The 11,608-nt window shown below is 45.8% G+C and overlaps 2 protein-coding genes and 1 non-coding gene across 5 annotated transcripts; 1 reads left to right on the top strand and 2 right to left on the bottom strand.

Annotated features, from left to right (window-relative positions):
• Positions 1–5: 5 nt before the first annotated feature.
• Positions 6–3,629, bottom strand: LOC144035976 (magnesium transporter NIPA2-like). 2 transcript variants are annotated; one of them, XM_077546145.1, is made up of 9 exons: positions 3,357–3,582; positions 2,247–2,384; positions 2,108–2,164; positions 1,914–2,004; positions 1,673–1,833; positions 1,203–1,376; positions 1,058–1,137; positions 762–974; positions 6–683 (listed from the first exon to the last, which is right to left on the bottom strand). In XM_077546145.1, exons 1-9 carry the CDS (start codon positions 3,493–3,495, stop codon positions 504–506), a joined length of 1,233 nt encoding a protein of 410 aa, XP_077402271.1. In that variant the 5' UTR covers positions 3,496–3,582; the 3' UTR covers positions 6–503. The 2 variants fall into 2 exon arrangements, with proteins under 2 accessions (XP_077402271.1, XP_077402272.1); XM_077546146.1 differs by lacking the exon at positions 1,203–1,376 and having other exon boundaries at positions 3,357–3,629.
• A 592-nt stretch (positions 3,630–4,221) lies between these two features.
• Positions 4,222–4,293, top strand: trnaw-cca (transfer RNA tryptophan (anticodon CCA)). The gene has a single exon. It is a non-coding gene; the product is annotated as a tRNA-Trp (tRNA).
• Positions 4,294–4,614: 321 nt separating this feature from the next.
• On the bottom strand, positions 4,615–11,269 carry fhdc3 (FH2 domain containing 3). 2 transcript variants are annotated; one of them, XM_077546834.1, is made up of 12 exons: positions 11,097–11,269; positions 9,657–10,039; positions 9,498–9,559; positions 8,407–8,509; positions 8,237–8,322; positions 7,490–7,590; positions 7,340–7,410; positions 7,142–7,249; positions 6,587–6,657; positions 6,367–6,484; positions 5,844–6,008; positions 4,615–5,558 (listed from the first exon to the last, which is right to left on the bottom strand). In XM_077546834.1, the coding sequence occupies exons 2-12, from the start codon at positions 9,984–9,986 to the stop codon at positions 4,845–4,847; spliced, it is 1,929 nt and encodes a 642-aa protein (XP_077402960.1). In that variant the 5' UTR covers positions 9,987–10,039; positions 11,097–11,269; the 3' UTR covers positions 4,615–4,844. The 2 variants fall into 2 exon arrangements, with proteins under 2 accessions (XP_077402960.1, XP_077402961.1); XM_077546835.1 differs by lacking the exon at positions 11,097–11,269 and adding an exon at positions 10,496–10,605.
• Between the last annotated feature and the right edge of the window lie 339 nt (positions 11,270–11,608).

The raw sequence follows: 11,608 nt of genomic DNA, 5'->3' as shown, positions 1-11,608 counted from the left end.
GATGGTGAGGATGATATTGATTGTCTTGATTATGTTTATGATGAATATGATCATTATGAAGACTATTAGGATGATGACGATTGTGATGATGCTGAAGATGGTGATGAAGGTGATGACGATGATTATGATAATTAATGACGATAATGGTGATGATGATGATGAATATGATAATTGAAGAAAGATGATGATGATTCACGTGAGCATGAGGAAGATGATTGACAGTTGTTTTTGTTTGAATAAAAAAAAATAATCAAAGTTTAATATCAAATGTTGGCACTCGCAGCACAGTGTCCTAGTGGTGAGCACGTCCGCCTGGCGATTTGGGTTTCTTATTTTTCTTGCTTGTTTTTATACGTTAGGGTTAGCCCGAACCCTACTATTGACTGGCAAGCAGTCCATGTTAGTTGTGTCAAAACATGAAAGAGTTGAACTATGACAAAAAGTTTCTTATTGTTCAAGTGCGCGTATGACGTCGATGTCATCGCCGCGGTAACCGGGTGACATCAGCTGATGATGAAGAGGCCTCGCTCGGCCACTGGGGGGCGCCCGTCTGCCGCCCTGCTGTCGACCAGCCTGCGTTTGTCCTCTTTTTTAGCCCCGCCTCCTCCCGTCGACGCTTCCTCCATAAGTTCCTCCCCCCGCTCGGGCCGAGCCGTCCGATGGGTCAGCTGCGGCATCGTGACCTGTCACATCGCACATGCAGATTATAGCGCTTCCCGGGCGTCCAATCGGCATCCAACGATGTATAAGGGGCGTGATACCTGCGTGTCTTTGAAGAGCTGCAGCATGGCCACGCCTACCACCATAACCAAAAAGGCGCCAACGGCCGAGACGGCTTCCGTGGCGGCCATCTTGCGCCACTCGCCGAAGAGCACCGCGGACGTGACGAGGACCACCGACGTGAAAAGCACATAGTACACCGGATACACCAGCAGGGGGCCGAACGTGTCCAACGACTTGTTCAGGAAGTGAACCTGCACGCGCACATGCAGACATTAACACACACATGCACGTTTGTAGGTTTTGGCTTGTTGCGATGAGGGGCGGAGCCAAGCACCTGCACGGTCACGGAGATGATGAGCGTGGCTAGCAGTAGCCAGGTGAGCGGACCGGATAGCACGGTGACATCGTGGAGCGCTGCGGAGCAAAATAAATACAAATGTCAACATGGTGGCGCGCATGCGTGCATGTGCGCATCTGACCGCTTGGGATGGCGATGGCGAGCCCCTTGACGCTGGACACGGTGAAGGCGCCCAGCAGGGAGCAGACAGCCACGTCGGGCAGCAGGTTGGCGCGCGACACGCCGGGACGCCAGCACGACACACACACCAGGACCGCACATGCCAGCAACATGCACGACATATATGCCGCAAAACCTGCCGCAGACACACGGCATGTCACAGTAGATAACAAGCCTGCTAGCTTCATGCTAACGTATGATCCAAAACGCCATAGATGGACGGGCTAACAGAAATGAGCATTTTCAAACAAGCGTGAGATTAGCACACGCTAAGTGGCAACACACAAAATAGAGTGTATTTTTTCTCTTGCACTCACACAGACACGCACACATTCAAACATGTTCTGCCAGGGGAGGGAAGCGAACCCACACCAACCTGCATCGTGGGCAAGTGACGATACCGCTCCGCCACCTGGAGCCCAAATCACTCACCTGGCTGCAGCATCTTGTGGCTCATTTCCTCGAGTGATGTCACTTCCTGTTCCTGAGGGGCATGGATCACCAGCAAGACGCCTCCCAGCATGCACAGCACGCAGCCCAGCTTGCCCGCAACGTTTAGCGCCTCCCCCAGCAAGTAGGATGACAAAATGGCGCTGTACACACACACACACACACACACACGCGGTCACTGCGTGTTGAGTGCGCGTACGTGCACGCGTGAATCTTGTGCTACCTGAAGAGCACGCTGAGGGCGCCCAGCGGCGTCACCAGCGTGGCTGAAGCATACATGTAGGCGGCAAAGTTGCACGCCTCTCCAGCGCCCACTGCAGGAGCACATGCGCAACAACAACAACAACATTTGCCTGTGCGACAAGCGAGGCTAAAGACTTCTTGTTTACGCTAAGCTAGCGTCGAAGTCAGTCTTACTCGTCAGAAGGCCGCTCCACCACAAGCAGTCCTTCAGGTAGCCGTGACCTCCATCACCTACGCGCGTGCACACACGCACGCACACAGTTCACCGTCGTGTGTGTGTGTGTGTCATGTCATGTCAATTTTCAGCATTCACCTGCTCTGGTTTGTCCTCCGCTGGCCAATCGGAGAAGAGCTTTCTTCTTAAGAATGACACTTCCGCCAATCAAGATGGCGGAGAGCAGGGCCAAGGTTAGCCCCGCCCACTGGCTGTAGACAACCGCGGTGGGAACTTCTGGATGACAAAAAAACACACACACATCAAAACCCACAACTCTGATGATGATGTCATATGACAACTCTATGACATCACAAAACATGATGCTCGGGTTGTCGCTATTGAATATTTATAGGACTATTTCATTGATGATTCTATAAATTAATAGAATAATCATGAAATTTTATTTTGCATTATATATGACAAAACCATTTTTCCCCCTGATGACTTTGTATCAGCCAATGATTGTTGTTTAGTTGCAAATGGGTTGTTTTGAAAAGAAGAACAATAAAATCTGCTGACTACAGAAACCTGAAAATAATTTCTGAGGGGCTGAAATCAGAAGATTTGGACATTAAATTTTAACAATGAATGATTATTTGATTGGTAGAATACTAGTGCAATAATTTAATAACTGATTAGTTCTTGATTAATCGATAAATCGCATGACACTATTAAGATGCAGTATGACACGTTGACGATATCACATGACGATTTTGTTGATGTCACATGACACCATAACAATGAGGGTGTCACATGTCGCTGTGGCAATGACATCATCATCCTGGTGTCATCATCAACGTCTATGACAACACGATGATGATGACGATGACGTAATGGTAAATCCCACCACAATCGATACAATGTGACCTTTGCCCACACAAAAAGCCACGAGTGTCTTCTTCGGACGGACCAGTTTGACAAGTGGGGTCGAGAATCGTGTTGACACAGTAAACACGCTCTCACATCGCCTCCTTTCACAAACAACTGCCACATTACACGACAGACGTCTGAAAATTAAAGTTTAAAAAAAGAAAATAATATTTTTGTTGCTCACCTTGCTCTGAACAATACTAATCAGCAGGGCTTTTAAATTAGGCGCAGCACACAAGTGTCGTGACGTCATCATCGTCAAACAAACACGTGTTATCGCAATAGCTCACGAATATGACTTTGATATTGATGAATTATTGAGAACAAAACCCTCACCGCGTCCGCACGAGGCGTTGAGCACGCGCATCTTTCCAGCCGCAAGAACCAAAAGACGGCACGCGCACTGAGCGGCTCGTCCCGGCAGGTAAGCACGTTGCCACGCCCTCCTCCAATGACGACACTGGCCGGTGAACATTGACTGACGCCATCTAGTGGTTCGGGTTATTTAATGACATCACGGAAGCCTACGATACATGGACAGCACTGGAAAAGCAATAGAAAACAAAATGTTGAAAGTTTTTTTTTGGTATGGTATTGTGTTTTATCTCTCCGAGTCGTCTTGAGTCTGAAATGTCAGAGCCGTATTCGGCTCTGCGAAAAGTGTAGTAAAAGTGTAGTAAGGTATGCCATGTGTTGTGCCATCTGTTGGTGGTTTGAGAGAACTCCGGCTACCGGAGTCACGCGAGACCCGGTTTAAACCTCGCATGTTTTTACTTTATTTCAAAAATTTAAAGGATTTTATGCCCGTTACTTTGTCACAGTTTGCGCGAGTAGGTCCCTCGCAAATTGCATTAAAAAATATATTCATTCTTTGGTCCACAGGGACTTAAAATGAGCGACAGTAAGGCCTGCCATCTTGGGGCGGTCTGAGAGCTCCTTCCATTGGCTGAGTGAAGCCACATGACACGCGAGCCCGCTCGAATGCTCTATCCTATTGGCTGAGTGGAGCCACGTGACATCCGCCTCGAAGGGTTCTTCGGTGAAAGAATATCCGCTTGAGTGCTTAGTACGCATACAAAACGCTTTATTTGTCACGGTTTAGACGGTTTAGTTCCACCTACGTCTGATATAAAGCCAAAATATATGATACATTTTAATGCTGACATCTACATTATAAGAATGTGAGCGCGTATTGCAATAGGACCTCGTGGCGCAACGGTAGCGCGTCTGACTCCAGATCAGAAGGTTGCGTGTTCAAATCACGTCGGGGTCATGACCTTTTGTAATTATGACACACATTACGATTTTTTTACGTGATCAAGGGCTGCATAAATAAAAGTAACTTGTTTGACGATCCACAATTCTCCAATTAATCCAAGATTGACAGTTAATCAGAATGAAGTAAACATGTATCACTAAATACTCCAAGGTCTCATTTTATTATTACTCATAATCATACCCTAGCCTGTACAAATACACTCATGTTGACATGTATTTATATATGCCGTCTCATTTATGTGCTTTACTATATACATGCAGTTACTGCTTAAAGCGGCGATAGACTAAACTCTCACTATACAAGCGCATACACGAGTAAAAAGGTAGTAAAATATCATTTATTGTACACAAACACATTCAATGAAAGAAAATGTTAAGAAAAAAAAGAAAAAGAAAAAAAAAAGAGCATTTTGAATGCTGACTGACACCCAAAATGTCCAAGACAAGTTCCCAGTTGTCATTTAAAACACAATATTTCAATTTCAGTCAAAAAAAATGTAAATATCTATTAGGGTCTTAAGTAGGGCTGGTGCTAAAATGTAATCGCTATTCAATATCTGCATTTCTTATGCCGAGCTCGTCCGCCTCCCGTTTCCCCCCGAAGCGTCTGAAAAAGGAAATTAAGCCGAAAGAGCCGGCCGTCCCGCCGGCCCAATTCCTGACGCCGGCCGTGCCGGACGAATAAGAGCGTTGGGCGGTGGTCCTCTGAAACAAAGTCCCCAGCCGGAAAGCGGCGGCGGCGGGCAGCCGCGGCGGCTGACATGTGGAGTCTACGGATGCCGAGCGCCCTCGAGAACCTCCGCACGCGCTTTCCCACACGCCGTCGTCAAGCTCTTCGCCATCCGACGCGATGCGCCGCCGAGATCGCCGCTGCCGGGAGCACGTCAGCGGGCTCAGGATGGTCCACGGCGAGCCCACGTCGCCGTTATTGGCGAAGAAAACGTCCCTGGTCCTGGGCCGAGGGGTGCGCGGCGTGGATGGACTTTCCTGGACGTCTTCCTCGACTTCGCCGTGTTTCTTCTCGGGACTCTCCTGCACCGTTCCGTCGTCCACGGCGGGAGGCTCCGGCGGTGCCGGGGAATGGGATCTTGTCCGGGACCGGCCGGTGGAGGCGCCGTCGGGGGCGGCGGACAGAAAGCTGAGCAAGGCCGACTCCAGGCTGGATTCCGAGGCCGGCGGCGCGGGCGCGCGTTTGGCTGTCAGGCGGACACTCACCCTGCTCTTACGGCGCTGCTCGGCCGCTTGGCGCTCGCGATTCTCCTTCGGTTGGGAAGAAAACATTTTCTTGTTTGTGAAAATCATCAGCGGAAAGCGCAGCACAAATAAACACGAGGACTTCATATTGTTTGTCTCTGCAGCCTCGTTGTCTTTGTTGCAGGATTTTGGAACGATCCCAGAAAAAAAAGTTTGGGAGCTTTTCACACCTCAGCCAACAACAGTCAAGTCCGCACTCTCATTGGCAGACGCACACACGCATTTAAAGTCACAGATACTACAGTGTCGAGAACAACGGATTGGTCGCATTTCAGGTACGACGTTGCCTACTTGCACGGCAGTGACGAAGCGCCGGCAGAAGTCGTGAAAGATGGCGCAGCATTCCTCCAGCTTGAAGTTTTGCGGATCTTCGCAGAAAAACTCGGCCACGCTGAAACTCAGCACGTCCAACTCGTGCAGCGACGACTTGACGTGGCAAAGCTCCTCGTCGCATTGCTGCAAAAACGCAACACGAAATACTTTTCGATGGAAAAGAAGACTTTTTTTCATGCAAAGTACAACTTTGGGACAAAAATTTAATACATTTTTGGAATGGAAAAGAAAATCTTCAGTACAAGTAGATCTTTATTTTTGTAAGGTTACAAGACTTAAGATGACTTGACTTTTTCTTTCAAAAATACATTTAAAAAAAACATACTATCACAACTTCTTTTTAGAAATACATTTGTAAGAACATATTTCTGTGTAAAAAAAACCCTAAAACTTTTCATTGTGGTTTTTCATTGCATAAATTCCCCCTGAACTCTTTTTCGTGAAAATGTTAGCGGTCTATTCATGTGGCTGGCGGGTTTACCTTGAGGAAGGTCGCCATCTGCTGGTGGAGGTGGGGATGTCTGCTGCTGTACACTTTGACCTCCTTCAGAGTCTTCGTTTGTCTCTCCAAGTCCGCCAGCACTTCCTCTTTGCACACTCTTCTCGCGCCAAATGCACGCAAACAGTTGTCGCTATTCATCATTTTAAGAATAAAAAATAACCTTTGATTGATGATGAAATAACATGCAAATGACAAACACCTCGCTGCCAATCTGATGTGCTCCAGCTGGCTTGGAAAGGTCAGCAGGTCAGCGTCAATGTCCTCCGCTTGCTATTGGGACAAAAGAGGGTTGGAACAAGCAGAATAAAATATTAAAAAGAAAGAAAGAAGAAAAAAATATCCCGCCTTTTTTTTCTCCTAAGACTTCTTTTCTCCATAGAAAAATGAGACCAACGGAATAAAAAATGATTTAAGAAAACATTTGTGATATTGTTCTACAAAGTTATTTAAAAAAATAAATAAAAAAAAAACATCACAAAAATGTATACTTTTATTTTTTTTTTTAATAGAAAATATATAATAAATCTTGCGAGAATAAAAAAAAAATGGTATGATTTTTTTTTAAAGTTGTGTTTCTCATTTTATCTTCAAAATGTGGCTACTTTTTAGAAAATCCACGAAAGTCTTACGAGAAGCGGGAAAAAAATTAGCTTTCTTTGGGGAAACGTTTTAAACTTCTGGGGAGGGAGGATCTGATTCTTTCAACGTTTCTGTATTTTAAAAAAAATGAAAAGAAAAAGTTGGTTTAGTTGACCTTGGCCACGTAGTGCATGAGGTTCATGGTTGGCTTGTTGGCTTTGGTGTCGGCGAGCTTGAGCAGCGACGTCATCCTGAAGCCAATGGCGTTGGCACTGTAGCCGCCCTGCGTGGGAAATCATTGGGGCGGTGTCCAATCACACGCAAGTACAACGACATGCAGGACAAAAAAAAAGAAAAAAGAAAAAATACCCACAGCGTTCATGTAATTCCCAGCTTTCAACACCAGGCGGATGACGGCGTGAAGGTCGTCGCAGTCCAGCAGCTCTGCGCGGGGAAACACACCTGTTTGATTGGCGCTAGCTAAGAGGAAGAAGCTAGCCTAGCCTAGCGGTAGCGTACGTACCGTTAGCCGCTTTCATCATGACGGCCAGCGACTTGCTCGCCTCCTCCATGAGGGGCGAGAACTCCTGGCGCAGGACCATGGTCTTCAGCAGCTCCTCGTAGCTACGACAGTTAGCGCAAGCACGCTAGCAAAGTTAGCATGGCTTCTTTGTGTGCTGCGCTGCGCTGCCCGCTCTTGAGTCAGAGTGAAACTTTTTTTTTTTTTTTTACATTTTATGCCAGTGTGAGTGGTGAACTTTATTTTTTATTCCGCAGGCTTTTTCTCCCACCAAAACACTGCAACTTTTATCAAACATTTGTAATGGTAAATATGTTTTTTTTTTTTCTAGCAAAATAAAATACTAAAATAAATAGTATCCTCCCCCAAAATTTTTTTTTCTTTAAAAGGCATAATTTCCCCTCTGAAATGTTTGTACGCATTCCACTTAATGGGGTATAAGCCACGGAGGAGGCGGGACTTCTGATTTCCAGTTTTTTTACACATCAGCAGGGTTAGGGGTGCGAGTGTTGGAACGCGGCCATCAGTGGCCGGAAACCACGCTGATGTGTGAAACCCGGAAGTCCATGGCATCGACCCCATACTGGTAGCAATTAAAGATTTTTAAATGATTATTATTATGATTTTTTAAGATATTATATATCTTGTAAAAAAAATTAATAAAAAAAAAAGTCAATTTTTTCCAGAAAAATGTTAGCAAACAAAAGCACACGCTGGCTACTGTAAAAAATGTCGCCGAGGTTTCCTCACCGCGGCACTTTGACCAGCTGCACCATGAAGCGATCGGCCTCGGACAAGAGCGACAGGTTCCCGCTGAAGGACAGCAGTTGCTTGACCTGCGATCGGTTTCACGGTGAGGACCGACGACCAACGGCGAAGGGAGAGGTCGCTACACGCTAGCACACGCTAGCACACGCTACCTCGCTTTCCTCGGGCAGCAGCTTGCACAGCTCCGTCAATTTGCTTCCGTCGCAGACGCGCCAGACGCCCCGGACGATGTCCTCCAGCAGTTCCGACGCGGGCCTGTAGGGGGACGCAGCATTTATCCAGTTGATGTGGTGGAAGCGAAGTGCGCGTCTCGACGCAAAGACCGTCGCCACTCGAGTCTCCGCACTTGGCTTATTCATGCAAGAGGAGCTCAAAAGGCAAGGGAGTGATAATTGCGGGCACATTTTTGCTAAGGTTTTATTTTAGGATATTTTTGACACGCTTTGTGAAATGCTTCTAATATTTAATAATTTATTTCATTTTTATTTATTTATTTGTTTCTTTTTTTATTTTATTTTAGGGTTTAAATTATTGTAATATTTAGGATTTTATTTTAGGGTTTAAATTATTGTGGAATTCTTTTTTTTCCATTAATTTAATATGTATTTTTTCATTTTATATTAGGGTTTAAATGATTGTAATATTTTGGAATTTAGTTGATATATTTGCTGAACATGTCTAAAATGTGTCTTATATTCAAATAGTCTTGCCATTATTCAGCTAATAGAATAGAATAATTGGTGGAATCTAATGTCCCGACATTTTTGCATCTTCCCCCCCATCAGCTTACGAGTCTCATCATTTTTTTTGCTATTATTTGTCACCATTTTCATCACGATTTGCTTTGGAAGTCCTGCATGCTATTGAAGGAAACCACTAGTTTCAGTTCCGCACGCACGCGATCATCACCAAGGGGGAAGCAAACAGCTGGAGTCATGTTTTGAATGAACGGCCATATTTGGGAAGTGTGTGGACTTGTTCCTCCTGACTTGAAGATCTAATCTTTCGTGTTTAGTTTATTATTAAATGTTTTTATAAAGTAACATGTACTATTGTTCCAATTTGAAAGAATGAACACATGAAAATGTGTGCATTTATTTTCGGAGGCTAAAACAGATCAACGGCATTTGCATTCATGAAATGGGGAAAAATGATTTGATTTGAGTGTTTTGCGTTAGCAGTGAATGAAACACGTGTCAACGCCGCACTGCAATGCCGGCGAACGCACACTTTTTCATCTCACCTCTTAAAATATCGGAGGAAGATGCCGATGTTCATGCTCTTTTTGGCATCCAGAATGTTGACCTGAAGACACAAACCGTTTGATCGCAATTCACATGACTTCTTTTTACAGGAACTCGGGTGCGGAACTGAACACTTCCCTGACCGGAGAACTTCCCACCTGAGGCTGGGGCGGGCGGACGTCGCCGTCGTCGCCGTCGCCGCGTCGTCTCACGAAGCGGGCCCTAACCCAGGCCCGCTGGTCCACGTGGCCAAAGAGCTCATCCATGCTGCGAGTGTCCAGCACCAGATCTCTGGGGGGCAACTCTGACGTCCACACGTTGACTTTGCCCAGCACGCGCTGGCTGGGGATGGTGTCCCAGTTGAGCTTCTTCATGGAGCGCCGCTGTAGCGAGGGCGGCGGGGGGAGGAGACTTGGAGGAGGAGGAGGAGGCGGCGGCGGAGGAGGAGGAAGAGCGGGTGCGGCACAGGAGATCGGCGCTGCCTCCATCACGTCCAATGATGAGACAATGATCAGCCGCCACAAGCGTCGTACAGTCAGACCTACAAATCCATATAATGCATAAGATAGTGTTGACAATTTAACATTTCACTTGAGGTGCACTGATTAAAAGGCAACTAACGATTTTTTAATTCATCCACAACTATTTTTTGCAATCGGTTAATGTTTCAGGTCTGTTAATATCCCGCTTAACTTTGAATTGTCCAAATCTTTGGAATTTCATCCCCATGAAAACCCGATTATCGTTTAGGGCTCAACTAACTATTGTTTGGGTCGTTTTGATCAATTTGATGCTTGGTTAATGGATTAATCACTGCACCGCTATCACCTGTCAATCTGATTTCACTTGGAAAAACAGTGACATTTTTTTTTCTACTTTTCTGACATGTTACAAACCAAACCAGTTACTGAATCATCGTGTTTTTTTTAATCGACGCCCCGCCCACAATAAATAAATCAAATCGTTAATTGCACGACTGTTCATTGAGCTAACTTACAATGTTTCTTCACAACAATTTCTTGTAGACACGTTCTGCTCACTTTCCAACTCAGCCTCTACTAAAAGTCGTCTGTGAATACAAACGTGAGGCCAAAACATTGTCGGTCACCAGACTCCGGAGATATTCTACTTGTTTTGCAATTGCTAACCAATTAAAGTAGCTTTACGCGCGTTTCTTAACGGACGCCGCCGCTGTCCTAACGTTTGAACGTCCGTCGGTGCGTTCGGCAACGATGTCATCCATCAAGCGACAACTTCAGCGAGCGCCGGCGCCGTTTTCTGCCCACATGAGCCACGAGTTTTCCCGATGGCTAGTAGGCGACTTGACTGACTCGACCTCAATCAAAAGTGGTCCTTGCAGTGCCAAACAGAAAGTTGGACGGGCCATTAATGCGCCGAATAGATACAATCATATCGTGTCACCACTTTCTAGATACATAAGAGCGAAAACGTCTCAAGTCTTTACGCGATGAACATGCAATGTTTAACCCTACATTTCTTAAAAGAGATTCGCTATGGCGTTTTCCATTGACGACCAAATGCGTTATCATTTTAAAACTTTTTTTTTTTTTGCGTCACGACACTTAAACACTTCTCACCTTAATATATGACAAATGTAGCACATCCAAATGACGCCGTCACCTGCTTTTTGTGAAGCCAGGGAGGTAAAAACGATGCCGTTTACTGCAGTGGACAGCACAGGTGTCTACTCGTCCCCACCAATCAGATTCCTAGTTGGTCAAATGACGATTCCACCAATCAGATTCCGAGTTGTAAACCAGGAAGGCGGGAAAAGCCTGCCATTTAATACTCCTCTAAAGACCGCCTCCCTTGAGCAATATCGTTTTATATTTTTATTATTATTTAGTTATTTAAAAAGACTTAAAAAAAAAACTTTATTTAAACAGCGTCAAACATACAAAATCAAACAAACATCCATCCATTTTTCTGACCGCTCATTCCTCACAATGGTTGCGGGGGGCGCTGGAGCCTATCCCAGCCGGCTTCGGGCAGTAGGCGGGGCACACCCTGAACTGGTTGCCAGCCAATCACAGGGCACACACAGACCAACAACCATCCACACTCACACACTTAAAAACAAAACATTTAA

The sequence above is a fragment of the Vanacampus margaritifer genome, chromosome 16 (genome assembly GCF_051991255.1).
Source record: "Vanacampus margaritifer isolate UIUO_Vmar chromosome 16, RoL_Vmar_1.0, whole genome shotgun sequence".
Lineage (NCBI taxonomy): Eukaryota > Metazoa > Chordata > Actinopteri > Syngnathiformes > Syngnathidae > Vanacampus > Vanacampus margaritifer.
Note: the sequence above shows the minus strand (reverse complement) of the source record. Positions and strands in the feature narration are given on the sequence as shown.

Coding starts and splice junctions, on each gene's coding strand:
- LOC144035976 (XM_077546145.1), bottom strand. CDS start 3,495: ATGTTCACCGGCCAGTGTCGTCATTGGAGGAGGGCGTGGCAACGTGCT. Junction 2,165..2,246: donor CGGAGGACAAACCAGAGCAG/GTGAATGCTGAA, acceptor GCACGCGCGTAG/GTGATGGAGGTCACGGCTAC. Junction 975..1,057: donor TCATCTCCGTGACCGTGCAG/GTGCTTGGCTCC, acceptor GTGCGCGTGCAG/GTTCACTTCCTGAACAAGTC.
- fhdc3 (XM_077546834.1), bottom strand. CDS start 9,986: ATGGAGGCAGCGCCGATCTCCTGTGCCGCACCCGCTCTTCCTCCTCCT. Junction 8,323..8,406: donor TGCTGCCCGAGGAAAGCGAG/GTAGCGTGTGCT, acceptor AACCGATCGCAG/GTCAAGCAACTGCTGTCCTT. Junction 7,591..8,236: donor CAGCTGGTCAAAGTGCCGCG/GTGAGGAAACCT, acceptor TAACTGTCGTAG/CTACGAGGAGCTGCTGAAGA.